Source organism: Colletotrichum paranaense (genome assembly GCF_030867605.1).
Source record: "Colletotrichum paranaense strain IMI 384185 chromosome Unknown Scaffold_1.1, whole genome shotgun sequence".
In the NCBI taxonomy this organism is placed as follows: Eukaryota; Fungi; Ascomycota; class Sordariomycetes; order Glomerellales; family Glomerellaceae; genus Colletotrichum; species Colletotrichum paranaense.
The window spans coordinates 2970572-2987820 of record NW_026848959.1 but is presented as its reverse complement, the minus strand read 5'-3'; the positions used below and the strand labels follow the sequence as shown (position 1 = coordinate 2987820).

Sequence of the window (17249 nt, the reverse complement as noted above, 5' to 3'; positions counted from 1 at the left end):
TCAAGACTCGACTGTTTTTGTGGTTTGATGGTGCTTCGTCCCAACTTTCCTTTACTTCTCGCTCTCCTTACCCAAACTCTCTGCGTGTGTGCGTGCCTGTTCCTGGCGGGAAAGACACGGAAAATACGGCATTCAGTCTCTGACCAAGATTCACACCTCTCACATTCTCTTGTCCTCACACCCCCCCTCAGACCCATTTCTGGTCACATCTCTCGTCTTTTCTTAGTACCCGCACACCCTCTCGATCACTCTCACTACTCGAGGGGTCTTGGCCGTCTTATCTCCTTGAACTCTGGACATGTTCTGCAGGTCGCTGTCTGTCTGCCCGTAACTCTTTCCTTTCGTAATCGCGAAGGTTTACGGAACACTCCACAAACCACTACACTCTTTTCGATCCTAGGGTTGATCCCAACGAACTCACCGACGGCTGGCCTGTTGAACTCGCTCTTTGAAAAAGCAAATAGTGAAAAAGAAGGATACGAATAGTGGAAAAGATCGAAACCGAGAAACGCTGGCGACACTCGAAGGTCTCCAGCTTTCGCCCCCGAGCCCACGATGAGGCATAGTCTACTCTTCGCCGTGGCAACTCTAACATCAATCGCTCAGGTGCGTTCACTCAACATACCGCGGGACAACTTCGTCGAGGGTGGTAATGAATTTGGGTTGACGAGAAAGCAGGGCGCGGCTGTCGACAAAAGACAAAACATCAACATCGATGGAAGCGGAAACGTCAACGTAGAGGGTGCCAACGCGGGCGCGGTTGAAGTGAAGACGGTGAACCTTGGAAATGCTGGATCTCTGAACAAGGGAGCGAATGGAGGAGGATCGGGACAGGGCAACCTCATCGCCGGCATCTTGGACGCTCTCAACGGTGGCAGCAGAAACAACCAGGGCAACCGCAATAAGCCGAACAACGCTTGTCCTCCAGCTCCTCCAGCGCCGCCGCCGGTCACTGTCACGAAGACGATCTACCAGAATGCCTCAGTACCTGCGCCGTTGACGGTCTTCGTTACGCAGGCTCCTCCGTAAGCTTTCTCGACCTAGCGAACGCTGGACTATTCAATATGATGGGATGAGACCACTGACCAACATATCATATAGGCCTCCACAGATCATCACGCAGTTGGTCACGCAAACGCCGCCCGCTGCTGCTCCGCCTCCGCCTCCGGCTGCTCCCCCAGCTGCTCCTCCTGCGGCCCAGCCTGCTGCTCCGGCTCCCGCAGCTCCCGCGGCCCCCGCAGCACCGCCAGCTGCTCCTGCGGCATCGAAGGCGCCTCTGGTCATTCCGGGACCTCCTCCGACAGATCCATTCGCTGGCTTGAAATCGAACCCGCCCCCTGCGGCGGCTCCTGCGGCCACCCCGCCTCCCGCAGCAGCTCGTAAGTGGCATTCTACTAGTGAACGATCTAAGACAGGTTCGAGAATAGGCTGACAATGCATGGATAGAACCTGCTCCGGCTCCCGCTGCCCCTCAACCCCCGGCTGCCCCCCTCGTGGGCAACGCGCCCGCTGTCAGCAAGCCGTCCGCCTCCGTCAACCTTGGCGGCCTCAACGGCAACGGCGCTGCCAACCAGCCCGCTGCAGCAACGCCCGTCGCTCCGATCGCCGCGAACCCCGCTCAACCCCAGGTCGCCGTCAGCGGCCTTGCATTGACAAGGTCTCTTCAGCTCGGTAATCTCTTGCAGGCGACTGCCCAGCTCCAGGCTCGTGCGACGCCCCCAGCTTAAGGACCGACTACTCCTCGAACTCTCTGATCGACATGCAAGTGCTGTGGAAGGGTTTTAATCGGAATGTGAGGTGGTAGCCAGGGAGGGAGGTTGAGTTGCATATACTGCGTATGCATAAGACGTACCTAGGCAACGTCGTTGACGACTTGAAAGTGGTTCAGCAACGGCATACGAAATACCCTAGATTTTTCGATTCTTGGAATGAGGGGGAAGTTGGTTGGAAAGGAAGGGGTTTTTAATGGTGAAATAGGGGAAGGAGAGGTCTCGGTTTGGCATGGTGGTATATACGAGAGAGCGAGGAAGGTGGAAAAAGGAGGCAGCGTCAGACAAACCCCACCCTTCACTCTCATTACGACCACACGTCTTGACCTGCTGCGCGCGTGCGATGAGGTTCGTTTTCTGGAAAGCTTCCACATGGTGTGGCGTGTGTAATGGGAAGATGGAGAGGGATTTGGAGAAGTTGAGCCAACTTACACACATATCCCCCCCGCGGTTGTACATAATTCATTTCTTGAAGACATCGAAAAACAAAAAGGCAACACCAAAACACTTGCACCCACCTAGACCCCTTTCCCCAAACCTATATACGATTGCATTGGAAAGAAGACGGTCAAGTTTCATAACGCGTCTCTTATGCTGTGTGAGGGATAAATGACTGCTCTTTACATTGGTGAATCTAGCGTCACCGTCATCAACTTGTGGAAAATATCGATATCCTGATACAGAGGTATACAGAGGTTCAATGATGCTCTCTTCTAAGGGGTATCATAAAGCGTAAATGACTTCCGCCCAACCCAATATCTTCCTATGCCATTCTCACGCCCTTTTCTTCTGTTCTTCTGTTCTTTTCGTTCCTGACCTAAGCATCTATGAAGCCTCCTTTTCCTGTTCCTTGAGAGCTAACCTCAGCTTCTTTGCCTGCCTCTTGCTAACTGTAGGTTGCGCGCCATCACCACCCTCATCAGGCGTCTTGCGCTTCTGCGCATTGCCCTTGTCACCACCACCACCACCACCACCACCTGCACCGCCGCCTTGTTGCTTCTTGCCCTTCTTCCCCTGCTGCTGCCCCTGCCCCTGCTGCTGATTCTTCTTCACATCGCTCTCCCGCCCTCCGACCTCGAGCACGTTCACGACGCCCCGGAATCCACTCCTCTTGATCCCTTCGTTCACCACGACGCCACGCGGGTTGACTCCCAACGCCTCGGTGCCCCTTTCGCTGCCCAATCCCCACACAGCGAGCAAGTTGACAACGTCATTGGGCGCCCTCAACCCCAGCGCGCCGCGCGCCTCGCTGGAGACGACGATGCCGCGGCCCTTTGTCGCGCGGACGAGGGAGGCAAAGTTTGAGATGAACGTCGCGCGGGCTCTCGCGTCGGGCGGGGGGCCGATGCCTCCACCAGAGGCGGAAGAAGAGGTAGACGAAGAAGAAGTGAGGACCTGGGCGTAGCAGACTTCGAACTTGACGCCGCGGGCGACGGCGGCCATGAGGGGTTTCGGGCGGAAGTGGAAGGGGTAGTGCTGCGTCAGGTCGAGGGAGATGAGGGAGGGCTCGGCCATGGAGAGGCAGGCTGCCTGGAAGGCCTTTTCTGTGGTGGGCCGGACGGCGAGGATGTCGTAGGCTAGGGCGAGGGTTGGGAGGCGGTAGTTTTGGGAGGGGTCTGAGAGGGTTACTGTTGCGCGGTGGAGGATTGTTGGTTGTTTGTTTTTTTGTTGTTGTTGGAAGGGTTGTGATGGGGTCCCTGTTGGCGGTGGTGGTGTTGCTGCTGTTGAGTGTGATGGGAACTTTGATGGGAACTTTGGTAGGGGGTTTGTGATTTGCGAAGGGATCGGGGGCGTTATTGTGTGGTTGAGGGCGAGGACTGTGTAGCCTAGGGAGGAGGCGAAGGAGATTGTGCGGGCGAGGTCGGCGGGGGATGTGGTTGGGGACCACGGGATGTTGAGGTCGTAGAGCATTTTGGGTTGGTTGGGAGAATTTCGATGAAGCTATCGTGGGGTTTGGCGCATAGGAGCTTGCGGTGACTGATTTCTTGGTGTGATCCGGTGTTTGTCCTGGGCTCGGCGCCGATTTCGTGCACAGTATCTTTCTTGAGATGATATCGTAGTGATCAATCGGGGGTTAGAGCAGAGAGATCGACCTCACGACGTTGCTGCTGGTCGAATTGTTGTCGCAACCTTCTTGGCTTCGAGGTTGACTCTCGTGGTACAGCGCGTCGCCAAAATTTTTTGGACTGAAGACGGAGGTCGGTGTTAGGTTGGTTCCGCGGGGTTCGGTTCTGGTGCTGGGATGACGCACCCACAGAGACAGAAAGGTTACTGGGTAGGTTGACTTTAAGGAACGTGGGGCCTAAAGTGGCTTGCATGGCGCTAGACACATCTTTGCTTACCTTAGCCTTTTAGGTGACCTTTTCCCACTTCAAGCCACCAACTGAGGTGTCACTGACGGTCGGGCGCTTTTTGGCCGGAGGTAACGGCGGGAAGAACGGGGTGCGGAAACATCGGACTGGAGTGGAGGCGATGACATGCCCTGTAAGAAGATCGCCCTCGTTGGTTTGGCAGGCTGCCTCCTTCGCAGCTGTAGCCTCCTGTCCTCTAGGTTTCTTTCTAAGAGAGCCCTGATGGACGGTACTGGTGATGGCAACTGTCAAGGTTTGCGTTCAACTGCAGTAAATAGAGTTGCACATGGCAGATAACACAGTTTCCACGTAATAATGGAATGGCGCAGTGAGCTTTCCCCTTCCCCCTTTTGGTCGCCAGCAAAAAACATAGACTGCAGCGGCATCCACGGATGATCCTAGACTTTTCAGCCCGCCAGGCGAATTGGCTGAAATGGGCAGCTGAGAGGTGCCAAACGGGGAGGAACCTCGTAACTTTGGGGGCATGAAGTTCCATTCCACGCGATAAAATTACCCAAAGGAACTGCATTAAAGGGCATAAAGGGATTTAAGAAGCGTTACTGCAGTCGTCGAGTTATCAGACGGACGACAGGTCTCCTGTCATGCACCCCATAGTTCCCCTGAGTATGTGTCTCGGGAATAAGGTCTCTGGAGTTCTGAACTACCTCATCCGTAACTCTCCCACGGCTCAAAGGTTCGTTCAGGGAGAAATGGGTGAATGTCGGTAGAATGTCAACAAGCTCGAGTCTACTGGCCGGATCGCCAAGGATGCACCGCCTCGAGGGGACACGCAAGACTGGCACACACCCGTGACACCAAAGCTAGCAAGAAAGTCGTTCGTCCCTCCATTGCTCTCCTCACCCGCCAGCCATCGATCAAATTCCCTCTTAAGCTTGGGCCACCTTCTAAACCTTTTGCCTTCTGGTTCTTGTTGGTTTGTCGGGAACCTATCAGAAATTGGGATTCCTGCATCTCGGCGAGCAAAGCCAGAGGCTAGCCCAGGATACATCACACCGTACAGCTTAACGTAGCTCTCTCGCGCTCATTGGATTGGGTTGCTTACCTACATTTATTGCCTTAAGGTACCTCAAGGTATGAGTGGCCTGCCCTTTTCTTCCGTTTAAGGACATCCACTCCTCCGCCAACGTCAACTGTTCCTTCCGCGTCCAACGGCCCTTTCTTCCTTCAACTCCTGGCGCAACCTCCGACGTCCCACAAAGTCGTCGCTTACCCAGGCCGCGCAGCTCGAGGAAACACTGGCCGACAAATCTACAGAGCTTTCTCTGTATCGCTCCTCCAAATTTCGCTACTAGCCCACCTGAGCGCGATACGCCGGGGCGGAGGAAGTCTTACCGCCATCATCCGACGGAAAAGTCGCCCAAACCCAGCCGCCGCCCGCCACCGCTGCTTCCCGACCTGCAGCTACAGCAACTGAGCGTGCATACGTCTGATCAATCGTCACAATGTTCTTCTTCTTCGTGTGCGGAGAGCACACCTTCCGTAAGCCTGTCGAGGGCTACGAGGGTATGGTCTGCCAGTGTTACAACTGCGGTAACATGTCTGGCCATGTCATCAAGAGCCACCCTTGGTTCACATTCTGCTGGATTGTGAGTCTTTTTGCACATTCATTCGTGCTCTTTCCGTGTCTTGATGAGCCTTCTTATGTGTACCTCTCATTCAAGCCCTTGTCGAACTCTCATTTCATGTCACTGGCCTACCTTTGTGAGACTAAAGATGGGATATTCAAAGCTAACCTACCAATTCTAGCCCGTTATACCCCTGTCCTTCAAGGGCTACACCGATGTTGTCTGCCACATTTGCAACTTTGCCCAGCCGCTTGAGAATCGCCCCGACGTCACGGCCATGAAGGGCGGAGGTCAAATGCCGCCCCCGCAAGTGCATGGTCAGCCTCCCCAGGGTTGGGGCCAAGCTCCGCCTCAGTACCGATGAGAGCGGTCACCTGACTCTCACCCATTGGAGGTTCTTTCACCAAGTCCAAGTGCGGACAAGGCGCGACGACGCGAGGAGAACGGACTTGGGAAGAAGCGGATTTCGGGTATCGTGGAGAGAAGCAGGACGAAGGCCGGAGGAACTGGCGATGACGAACGGACTTGGGGCTTTTTGCTGAGGGAAAGGCTTGTCGCCGGTCTCTCTCTCCTTCCGTCCCCAAGTCTTGCCATCTGCAGGAGTGGATGAGTGCAGACTAGTGGTTGTTTTCTTTTTTCGTGTGTGATTCTAGGCAAGATACCATGCTGGCCAGGCGTTTGGGGAGGGGTCCATCGACACGCGTAAACGACAATTGAATTTTCTGGTGTTTCCACGATGAGGCTTGGGGTTTTGCACTTCGCCACGTACCTGGAGGGCTGTGAGCTGCTGAGGATTCCTCTCTGCCAACTCTACGTTCTGGCTTGTCATCATTTCCTCCTGAGAGGAAGCAGGAAGTCCTTTCGCCAAGAGCGCGGCGGTATTGTCAGTGAACGTCCGTGATTTTGGTTCACCTTCTTCTCTTCTTCAGGACTTCCGGGCGGGATTCTTCTGGGCATCCGCGATTTCAGTCTACTCCCGTCATCAATCTCCCAAGGTCGGGGCTATCCTGGCCGTGATTCCACTTCATATCGTCCTTCACGTAGTCTTCCGGGGCGGATTTCTCCCAACCCGTGGTTGCGATCCATCTCCAATATACGCAAGATATCCAAATTTGGCATCTTTCAGGTTTGTAATCTGTTGCTGGAACGAGATCCCTCGCCAAACAACAAGAAACGACATCCGTACACAAGCTTCTCTTATATCGAACAAAAGAGTCGCTCAAAGTTTGACCGTGCCGCAATGTCTCATTTCGAAAGTTCGTACAGCGCCGTCGTATCGGATCGCTTCTCGAATCGTTACATCAGCCCATATTGCATCATGTCGCATAGACAGCGAGACCAACGGCACACGCGGGGTGGCCGAGGACAGCCTCAGCGTCCGGTGGCCCCCATCTTTCCTGACGGTGTTGCCGAACAGGTGCAGCAAGGTATGCCTCCTTCTCTCCTTCTCTCTTTCTCTGTCTGTTCATGTAGAAATCTTTTGGGGGCCGGTGAGACGGCTACTCCGGTTCTATGTCTCGTAGGAGGCTCCTGTTACTGCAAAAGTTCCTTAGCTAACATTGGATGACTACCTTCCCCAACCAGGACAAGACTACCATACAGAACCCAATCAAGTTACGCATTCTGACCCCCCTCAACGTGGTCTTGCCGCAGCCGTTCTGTTGGGGAGGTCTTTTACCCCAGCGGAGAACCGATACCTGTATAATCGCCTGCCTATGCGTCAGCCGCCCACAGCGAGGACCGTGTTGGGTCACTTTAGCGAGCTGCCTGCCCTCTACCGTGGCCTGGCTCATGAGACTCGGTCAAGTCTCGACGAGATGGAGGGGCGGGAACGCGAGAGGGGTGAGAGGCTGGTGGCGCTCGCAGACGCTCTGGCAAGGGGCTATGAGGAGTTGGTTGTCTGTCTACCTATGCAACGTATTGAGGGTATCATTCGGCGGAATAGAGGCGAGAAGAGGGTTAGTAAGTTTTGGGAGAAGGTGTTGGAGGAGATTGAGGTACGTCTTGCGCTCTCATTCTCCTCGTACCCGTATACCTTTGAGCTGCTTCGGTTGATACACGGGTGAAGTAAGCTGACCCAGTATTCCCTAGACCGAGAACTTACACTACATCGTCTCAAGCTCGTGGGTTGCACTCTTCATCGTCCAATTATCGCAGGCGTCGAGTATATTGACAGAGACCTCCCTCGACGACAATGAGCAATTACTGGTCATTGTCAGCGCGGGACTGGCGCTGTTGTGGGCTGTGGCAGTCGCGTCTGAGGGTTTAGTTCTTACACATGAGCGGAGAAGACAAGATGACCGGTTATTGAATGGGATCATTGCCAGAGAGGCGTAAAGTCATCATGAGATTTCCTATGTGTAACTCGGACGGATGGATACACGGATCCAGAGGGACTTATGACTTACGATCGTTGTTCAGAGGTATACCTATTGCTATGAAGAGCCAAACTCAGTGAGATTGACTTGAATCATATTGTTGTTGTGTTGTTTGGTAGTATTTAACTTTTGGATTTTATCACGGCAAAAATCATTACCCTAATGCGATCTAACAAAGCAAACCTTTGCTCAAGATCTACTAACTTTCTTGGTTTGTGAGCCTGTTGGTAGTATAGAATTAGATACCACCGAGATATATAGAGCCCTCGATCGTCAACGAAGATACGCATTTGGAGAAGACCCGCTAGGCAGACCTACAAATACCCAATGTGTATTCAACTAAACTTCGCGAATAAGCCACCAGCACATCCAGGTTCACGCACATCACCCGCCCTCGACACCTTTATAATAGACAACGAGATGTGATTCTATCATCAGGCCTATGACGTAGCGGGAAATGTCCCCGTTTGAATTGTCCCGCACTCATAGGTCGCGAGTTCGAGTCTCGTGCAAAATCCTTACATCGTTACACCTGAGGCTGGTAAGAGTCTCTGAGGATTTTCGTAGGCCGCCCGTGAGGGCGGCTAAGCTTTTGAATTTCTAGAAATTTCTAGTATAATTATTTTGTTTCCATTTCATTTTACTTGCCGAATACTCGGAAGTTGGATCATCGTGAGAACGAGGTCTTGGTGTTGATTGAACGAGCCACAGAGGAGGTATGACGTATCTACATGCACTCAGCCACAAGTGGAACTGTGGCGGTGTAAGCGCTCTGAAGTTTCCTGAGCTGCTTCCGTCATGTCGAGACCACGCAGACAACTACCCAATGAGACTTGGTGTCTTTGACCTCTAGACATCTCTGATCGCAACCTCTGTTCGATGATATCTGCACCCTTTGTGCGATAGAGACACCGTTTTCTCTAATCATTCAATTCCAACAACACCCGAGACAATCGCAGGAATGGCGCCCGTAAAACGAGGCCCGTCGGTGCTGGTCCGTCGTAACCCCGTCTCCATAATCAAGTCTACGTGAAATGCTAATGCGAGCCTACGGTAGGTGACCGACTCGCGAGAACGACCTCCACCTCCAAGAGGTTCCCTCCAACGTCAGGATACCGGCATCGGAAACGTCCCCGCTCGACCTGCGATGCGCTTCATCTCCGTCGACAACGTTCTCCAGCACGCCTACGACATCCCCTCCGGCCAGCCTCGAGTACAACCACCGCAGAACCAATCCCAGCCTCAACCCCAGTCTCAACCACAACCTCCGCCACAGCGGCCTGGAAATGGCCTTGCAAGCGCTCGACGCCCCAGCACAGGGCTGCCCAATCTACAGTCTAGGACGGGCGGCCAGAACATGCCGTCGCGCACGACCAAGATCAGCGAGAAGCTCGTGCTGTTGCCCGAAACGGACGAGAAGCCAGGCTCGGACGAGGACCTGGACGAGGAAGCAACCAAGATGGCAAAGGAGATTGAGATGGAAGAGAACAGGCCGCTACGCGACGAGGAGCTTGACGTGCTGCGCAAGAGAGGCGGTATTCGCGGCAAGAGTTACGCGGAGCGTCTTCCCAAGGTCCAGCGCAAGGAAAAGCTGGCTAGGCTGACCGCGTACTGTACGGCGCAATCGTACAAGATGAAATCGACGGCCGACTTCCTACGAACCAAGCATGACGCAAAGACGAAGCTCTACGACGACTGCCTGTACGTCGTGTACTCGTTGCCTCTCCTAAACGGTACAGAGGGCTACCGCCTTCGCAGCCGGCCGATCGTCAAGACCCCCGGAAGCGGCAAGACGGTGCTAGATATGGAGATTGAGCGAAGCGAGCAGCGCGACTATCACGAGGGGTACTTTGAAGACGGATACAATGGCAGCCCCGTCCACGGGAGTCCCATGAACGGCAATAACGGATTCGGTGACGAGTCCTCTCAACGCAATCACCGCGAGCAATCCCCCGACGACCCCAACCTATCCCCGATGGCGCGGATCCCAGATGCAAAGGCCTTTGCCGAGATGTTCCTCTTCTCATACGGCGTCGTCGTCTTTTGGAATTTCACAGAGCATCAGGAGAAGGACATACTCGCGGACCTGACCTTTGCCCAGAACGAGGCCGGACTTTCTCTGCTCACCCGCCCGCTGGACGAGGAGGACTTTGAGACGGAGGAATTCCATTTTGAGTACAGCCACGACGTGAAGCGGCCTCGCATCTTCAACGACATGATTACCCTGCTGCCGCGCAGCGACCACATGGTGAAGTTGACCATCAGTCACGCCATCGCGCAGAGCACAAAGTTATGTCTGTTTGAGGAGCGCATGAGCGAGACGATGCTGGATGCGCAGCACGTTCCCAAGAGGCTAGCACTCACGGGCGAGCTGAACATGACGAGAACGGAAATTGTCAAGATCCTAGGCCGGTTATTCAAGAGCCGTGTCGACATCAACCTTTGTAAGTCACCCTACGCCCGCCCCTACCTCTGTTTCCTGCTTGTGACATACTCGGGAACAATCGTCGTCCTGTAACCACGAAATCCCCCGTCTAACAAACCTCACCAGCATCCAACATCCTCGACGTCCCCAACTTCTTCTGGGACTCGGAACCCACCCTCCACCCCTTGTACGTCGCCATCCGGGAGTACCTCGAAATCGACCCGCGCATCAAGGTCCTCAACGAGCGCTGCCGCGTCTTCCTCGACCTCGCCGAGATTCTGTCCGACTCGGTCGCCGACGCAAAGATGAGCTACATCACCTGGATCATCATCGTCCTTATCGTCATCTCCATTCTTGTCACCGTCACCGAGGTCGGTCTGCGTTTCGGCATCTTGTCCAAGAATAACGGCAAGGGTCCCGGCGAGGTTGGTGGCGATGCCGTGCCCTTGATCGGTGGCGGCGGCTCCTCCTCGTCCATACCTGGGAGCGTCAAGTGGGAGCTCGAGAAGAGGAACGTGAGCGTCGACGAGCTGAGGCTGTGGAGTCGGATGCTGAGTGAAGAGGAGGAGGCGCAGCGCTCAACTGAGGTTGTGGGAAGTCAGATTATCGCCAAGACTTTTGCTGGTGTCTAGAATGGTGGAATCGGTGACGGGGTTCTCACTTGTGCGATATTAATTTTTGTGTATCATTGTTGACATTATTTGTTGCATAGCGTGGCGTTAGCGGAAACAACTCTTTTTCTCTTTACCGTGGTTCTCTGAGTTGAGTTTCCTGATATTGCAATGCCACAACGGACTAATAATATCGGACGTGATGGTCCTTTCTTGTAGCTTTTCATTCTGTACAATCGATATCTTCAAAGGGGAAACCTGGAAACATAAAACACAACAATGTAACACGATCACAATTATTATGCTTGATCGTTTTAAAATAGGGGTTAATGACCCGTTTGACTTCATTGCTATGCTACTAAAACGGAGGACGGATTGAAGGACATAAGGAACCGTCCGGCTTACACGCCAGGTAAAACTATATTTTCTTTCTCTAGTGAGAAGAGGGGATTGGCATCATTGGACCAGTTCCACCTCGAACGGAGGCTTGCCCCCCTGATTCTATACAAGTATCCACAAAAACAATAGAAAATTGACGACTAATTGATCTCTTTACTCGTCCCGGTCCGCCATGTTGGCCAGAGGAACGTAACCCTGATCCTGCGTCCGCTTGCCTCTGAGTCTGCGCACGACGTACTTGACTCTACTCAAGATGCCGAAGCCGCGTCTCTTGGTCTGGGCAGAGGGGTCGATCATGTAGCTCGGGCGCGTCCAGAACTTGAGCAGGAGACTGCTGACGACGACGCTGACACTGCTGCAGGCCATGGCGGCGCCGGCGGCCATCGGGTGGAGGTGGAAGCCAAAGGGTAGGAAGACGCCCATGGCGAAGGGGAGACCGATGGCGTTGTACAAGCAGGCCCAGGCTAGGTTGAGCTTGATGCGGTTGAAGATGGAGCGGGCGAGGTGGAGCGCGGCGGGGATGTCCATTAAGTCGGTGGGACGCATGAGGACGACGTCAGCCGCCTCCATGGCGACATCTGTGCCGCTGGCCATGGCAATACCGACGTCAGCGGTTGCGAGGGCAGGGGAATCGTTGATACCGTCGCCGACCATGCCGACGACTTCGCCCTGATCCTGGAGCTGCTGGACAATGGCCTGTTTCTGGTCGGGGGATACGCCAGCGAACACGTTGTCGGGGGAAATGCCGACGGCCGCAGCCACGGCGACAGCAGTGGAACGCTGGTCGCCCGTGACGATGGCGGTCTTGATCTTCATCCGGTGGAGGACAGCAATAGCAGCCGCCGCACCCTCCTTGATTGTATCAGCGAGGCAGAGGTGACCTGTGTACTGGCCGTCGATGGCAACAAAGATGTTGGTGGTGCCGGCAGAGGTGTTCTTCGAGCTGGAGTTGGCCTTCGCGTTGAGCTGCTCAGACGCCTCGACAGCTTCGGCCGGGACATCGACGTTGTTCTCGCGGAGGAAACGAACATTGCCGAGGAGAACGCGGTATCGGGTACGTTCGTTGCTGACGGCGGGTTCGACAAGCGCATTGATACCTTTTCCAACCGCTGCCTTGAATTCGCCAACGCTGCCGTCAACAGTAGCCTCTTCGTCTAGGCCGAGCTCAGTCTTTGCAGCATTAAGAACAGCTCTTCCGACAGGGTGTTCGCTGCCCATCTCAGCGAGGCCGACAATATGCCACCAGAGTCGGCGGCGCCACTCGTTGTCTTGCCAGGACGAGATGAGGCTCATCTTGGCTACGCTCATCTTGCCGTAGGTAATTGTACCAGTCTTGTCCAGAACGATCTGGGTAATTCTAGTCGTTGTCTCCAGAGCAGCTCCACCCTTCACGAGGATACCGTTCTCGGCACCGATACCGGTGCCAACCATTACGGCGGTGGGAGTAGCCAAGCCGAGAGCACAGGGGCAGGCGAAAACAATGACAGAGATGCAGAGCTTGACGCAGACCATGATCTTACCGCCGCTAGCTTCCTGAGTAAAGATCTTAGGTGGGTTCTTGAGCGCATGGCTGAGGATCATCCAAACGAGGAATGTAAGGAAACCGAGCATAAGAATGATCGGTACGAAGTAACCGGCAATCGTGTCAGCGAGTCGCTGGATGGGAGCACGAGTGGTCTGGGCATCCTGGACGAGCTTGACAATCTGGCTCAGCTGCGTGTCGCGGCCAGCCCTCGTCACTCGGAAGTCGACACGACCGTGACCGTTGACGGTACCGCCGATGAGGTAGCTGCCCTTCTTCTTGTTGACGGGCATAGCCTCGCCAGTAACCATGCTCTCGTCGACGTACGTCTCTCCGCGGACCATCATACCGTCGGCCGGAATCTTGTCACCAGGGCGAAGGATGACAACATCTCCAACCTGAAGCAGCTCGGTGGGAATGACCTTCTCCTCTGCGGCGTGACCATCACGGTTGGGCGTCTTGGGCTCGCCGGAGATAGTCGAGTTCTCCCAACCCTCGGCAGCCTTTTCAGCGGCGATCGGGTCAGCGTAAATAGTAGCCATGGACGGTGCCAGAGACATTAGCCGCGAGAGGGCCTTAGAAGTCTGACCCTTGGCGCGGTTCTCCAAAAATCTGCCGAGTGTGACAAATGTAATCAACATCGTGCTAGTGTCGAAAATGGTAGCGGGTCTCGTGTGCGGCGGGAAAAGGAATGACACCAACATGGCCATGATACTGAAAAAGAAGGCGCATGAGGTGCCGAGGATGACGAGAACGTCCATGGTCGGTGATCCATGCTTGATGGATTTCCAACCTGAAATATAGAAACGCTTTCCAATGCCGAATTGGACGGGTATCGTAAGGGCCAAACAGACCAAATCGCCAACGAAGATGCCGGGAAGAAGCTCCCAGCTGCCAAAGTCAAGGCTTGGGAAGCACATGGGTAAAATCATACTGATAAAGAATACGGGTATGGCAAACGACAGAGACAACTTGAAGGCTCTCCGCCACTCGTTAATCTCTCTGGTCTTGGCAAGGGACTCGAGCTGTGCGTTGTTGTCGTCGTTGTCGGACACAAGGGCATTGAGGCCCTCGGCCTCGACAGCCTCGACAATTCCACGCAGGCCGATCAGATTGGCTTGATGCGTAACCGTCAATCTGGAGGTAGCTAAGCTGAGCTTAGCAGAGTTGATACCGGTGATGGTGAGAAGCTTTGCTTCCAGGGCCATGGCGGCCGTGGCATCTGGGTTGCCGTAAATCTTGAATTGGGCGGTGGAGTTTCCTCCTGCACCGTTTGCTGACGTCTCGAAAGCAGTCGACAAAATCTCAGCACCGAAGCCACGGTCCTCGATGATCTCGGCGATCTTCTCCGCTGGGAGCTTTGTTGTATCGTGGGTAATGACGGCGCGCTCAGCCAACAAGCTGATGTTGAAACGCAAAACACCCTCCACCTCCTTGAATCCGCCCTCAACCGCAGATGTACAGGCGCCGCAAGTCATGCCCTCAATTGCGACTGTTGTAGTGGCGACAGAGCTTGTGGGATTGCTGCTGGCTCTGGGCTTTTCTTGTGCGCTTTCGCTGTCTACAATCTCGGCGCCAAAGCCTCGGTCTTCGATGATTTCCGCAATTTTCTCGGCGCTGAGTAGTGTCGGGTCATGCTCAATGACGGCTCTTTCGGACAGCAAGGATATGCTGAAGTTCTTTACGCCTGGTACGTCTTTGAACCCTCCTTCAACAGCTGATGTGCATGCGCCGCACGTCATTCCCTCTATGGCGACGGTTGTCGTCATTAATCCGCTATCCTCCTCAGCATCAAACAGGTCTTGCTTTGTTGGGAACATTGGTGAGGGTAGATCGGTGGAGAGTACTTCGGCGTCGAATCCTCGGTCTTCAATAATCTCGGCGATCTGCTCGGCAGAGATGACTTCGGGATTGTGCATTACTACCGCTCGCTCCATGACCAGGGCGACAGAGACGCTTCCTACACCCTCTACACCTCTGAAGCCCGACTCTACTGCTGAAGTGCATGCGCCACATCTGTTGAAACTGGGTAAGCATATCGAAAAGGGAACACGTCGCAACGGAGCGCAACTCACGTCATGCCGCCGACCTTGAGGGTCGTCGTCGCCCACTGGGTTGCTGTTGGTGTGGCAAGAGTGGCCATAGGACCACTCTCGCTCTTCCTCGGTACTCTAATGGCCGGAGGAGCCATGTTGTCGGTTTGTCTCTGGGAGGTTTGCGCTCAGGAAGCGACCGCGGTGTGAGTATAGGGCCAGCCTCGGTCTTTGGTTATGCTTCGGTTTCGGGACTTTTTCCACAGCTTATCTAGCACCAATCTTTCATGATAGTGCTAGCTGTCCATAGAGAGGTAGGGGAGTCTTTTTTCGGGAGATTATTCGAAGACGGGATCGAAGTCGAGACGAAGCAAGGACTCGAGTTAAAGCTGGAAGAGAGAGACTTTCGGGAAATGCTCCAGAAGACCGGCTTCCGAGTACTATGTACGGATACTGAAAAGGTGGGTATCGTGGTGTTTGAGTGTACGAATCTACGTGTTCGTGTATGCGTACGGAGAGAGTATGTTGGTGCGTAAAAGTAAGCGTACGTACGTGAGTTGAGTAAGGTAGCGCGCAAAGAAGAAGCCGGGTCAAGGTAGGATTAAGAATCAAGGGCCCGGGAGGCTAGAAGAAGAACGGCGGCAATCAATGGCACGATGGGCAGAATGGAAGGCGAGAGAGAGGCTTGGGGGGGACGGAAACGGAAGGTCGGCTTTTGTCAGCCAAAGTTTCGTGGACCGGCAGGAATGGGACTGAAGGTCCGCCGCCCATGGGACTGATGGGAGTGGGAGTGGAAGGAGTGTGGGAATGTCCACACCAGGATGCAATGCAGCGGTAGTAGCAGCGGCCAGTGAAGCAAAGTTACAAACCAGCATCAACACTGCTTGACTGGGGGGGGGGGGAGTACTTCGTAAGTTGTAACAAAAGTAAGGTAAGGCAAGGTATCCGTAAGGTAAGGTAGGTGGGCTGCAGGGCCAGGAGAAGAAGACGGAACAGCGGCGTGTGGGTGCGCGCGGTGTAGCCGGGATCTAAGGTAATCATCTGGCGCAATCGTGGGACTGGCAACCGGGGTGTGTGGGAGGGAAGTGGCCCCAATGGCCCGAAGGGGGTGTGCGCTTGCTACTGCTGCTCCTGCTGCTGGTGCGTCTGACTGCCTGTGTCTGTGTCTCTCTGCCTGTGCTGTGTGTGTGGACACTTGGAACGGAACATTGAACAACTCCTGGGGGCAATTGCGACGCCAACTGCAAAACTGCAACGCTCTCAGCGCCAATTCCAGCCATGACAGAACTGTTTAGTGTTGCCAGATTCCTTATTCCATATTCCAAGACCGACAATGGCTGCATTCGTTTTGGGGGCTCGTGCGGTTGGATTTCTTCTATTGCTTTTTGCAGTTAGGACTCCAGCAACATGACCTTTGCCCCTGCTCTTATCCTGATCTTGGCTTCTGTTAATTGTTTTCCAGTGACGCCTCCTGAACCCCGAGTCTCTTTTTTATGTTGCTCCCGAGCTTCGCCCCTGACTAAGGTCACTGATTACCTCATGGGCTACACCAAAACCGTCACCCGGCGCCGCGAGTCTTCGCATCATTGCCACGAGTCGATCTTGAAGAACGAGACGCACAAGAGAAAGAGTTTCTGTGTACACTGGAAAGAAGGACGGCACATGTACGGATAGAATTGTGTCGACGACGAACCGACGGGCGTGGCCGAAGTGACCAACGAGATTCGCACGGGTGATCCCAGCCGGCACTGCACCTTTCGGTGCTCGGGCGCCACACCTGGCCCGGGGCCCCCCTCTCACTTCTCTCCTTCCATCTCCTTTTGACCACTTTGCGCCCTTGGTCTATTTCTGGGCCAAAAAGAGATCAGTGGGGGGATCGCGAGAACCTCGCACTAACCTCGACTCGTCCAGATCAACCAATATCTATCCGCTCCTTGTCTGGCGCACCGCCCATCTACGCAGTACCAATCTGTCAGATGTCACATCGCTCACAGGTTCATTTACTGCCCATCATCCACGAGGACTTGAAGACCTCTTCTTTGCGGATAGGTGTACGACTATGGATACCATTCCTTGACCGGTGAGACATCGAGTCAGGGCTAGGTCCGGCTGTGCATTTTCTACAGGAAGACTATTCATGGCACTTCCTGGGGGTAGCACGTAAGACTGACTGGG

The 17249-nt window shown here is 54.4% G+C and overlaps 9 protein-coding genes across 9 annotated transcripts; 6 read left to right on the top strand and 3 right to left on the bottom strand.

The window, feature by feature from the left end:
- Positions 1–27: 27 nt before the first annotated feature.
- Positions 28–486, top strand: CPAR01_01060 (uncharacterized protein; the record flags this gene model as incomplete). The annotated part of the gene is made up of 1 exon (XM_060485350.1): positions 28–486. One exon carries the CDS (start codon positions 28–30, stop codon positions 484–486), a length of 459 nt encoding a protein of 152 aa, XP_060356207.1.
- Positions 487–555: 69 nt separating this feature from the next.
- Positions 556–1727, top strand: CPAR01_01059 (uncharacterized protein; the record flags this gene model as incomplete). The annotated part of the gene is made up of 3 exons (XM_060485349.1): positions 556–1025; positions 1102–1379; positions 1447–1727. The coding sequence occupies 3 exons, from the start codon at positions 556–558 to the stop codon at positions 1725–1727; spliced, it is 1029 nt and encodes a 342-aa protein (XP_060356206.1).
- A 180-nt stretch (positions 1728–1907) lies between these two features.
- Positions 1908–2228, bottom strand: CPAR01_01058 (uncharacterized protein; the record flags this gene model as incomplete). Its single annotated transcript, XM_060485348.1, has 1 exon — positions 1908–2228. The coding sequence occupies one exon, from the start codon at positions 2226–2228 to the stop codon at positions 1908–1910; it is 321 nt and encodes a 106-aa protein (XP_060356205.1).
- A 366-nt stretch (positions 2229–2594) lies between these two features.
- On the bottom strand, positions 2595–3680 carry CPAR01_01057 (RNase P subunit p30; the record flags this gene model as incomplete). Its single annotated transcript, XM_060485347.1, has 1 exon — positions 2595–3680. One exon carries the CDS (start codon positions 3678–3680, stop codon positions 2595–2597), a length of 1086 nt encoding a protein of 361 aa, XP_060356204.1.
- Positions 3681–5583: 1903 nt separating this feature from the next.
- CPAR01_01056 (uncharacterized protein) lies at positions 5584–6070 on the top strand (the record flags this gene model as incomplete). The annotated part of the gene is made up of 2 exons (XM_060485346.1): positions 5584–5727; positions 5888–6070. 2 exons carry the CDS (start codon positions 5584–5586, stop codon positions 6068–6070), a joined length of 327 nt encoding a protein of 108 aa, XP_060356203.1.
- Positions 6071–6946: 876 nt separating this feature from the next.
- Positions 6947–8043, top strand: CPAR01_01055 (uncharacterized protein; the record flags this gene model as incomplete). The annotated part of the gene is made up of 3 exons (XM_060485345.1): positions 6947–7133; positions 7291–7703; positions 7798–8043. The coding sequence occupies 3 exons, from the start codon at positions 6947–6949 to the stop codon at positions 8041–8043; spliced, it is 846 nt and encodes a 281-aa protein (XP_060356202.1).
- Positions 8044–9045: 1002 nt separating this feature from the next.
- CPAR01_01054 (uncharacterized protein) lies at positions 9046–11141 on the top strand (the record flags this gene model as incomplete). Its single annotated transcript, XM_060485344.1, has 3 exons — positions 9046–9078; positions 9142–10528; positions 10636–11141. 3 exons carry the CDS (start codon positions 9046–9048, stop codon positions 11139–11141), a joined length of 1926 nt encoding a protein of 641 aa, XP_060356201.1.
- A 531-nt stretch (positions 11142–11672) lies between these two features.
- CPAR01_01053 (heavy metal translocating P-type ATPase) lies at positions 11673–15232 on the bottom strand (the record flags this gene model as incomplete). The annotated part of the gene is made up of 2 exons (XM_060485343.1): positions 11673–15057; positions 15117–15232. 2 exons carry the CDS (start codon positions 15230–15232, stop codon positions 11673–11675), a joined length of 3501 nt encoding a protein of 1166 aa, XP_060356200.1.
- A 1249-nt stretch (positions 15233–16481) lies between these two features.
- CPAR01_01052 (uncharacterized protein) lies at positions 16482–16748 on the top strand (the record flags this gene model as incomplete). Its single annotated transcript, XM_060485342.1, has 1 exon — positions 16482–16748. One exon carries the CDS (start codon positions 16482–16484, stop codon positions 16746–16748), a length of 267 nt encoding a protein of 88 aa, XP_060356199.1.
- Positions 16749–17249: the final 501 nt, after the last annotated feature.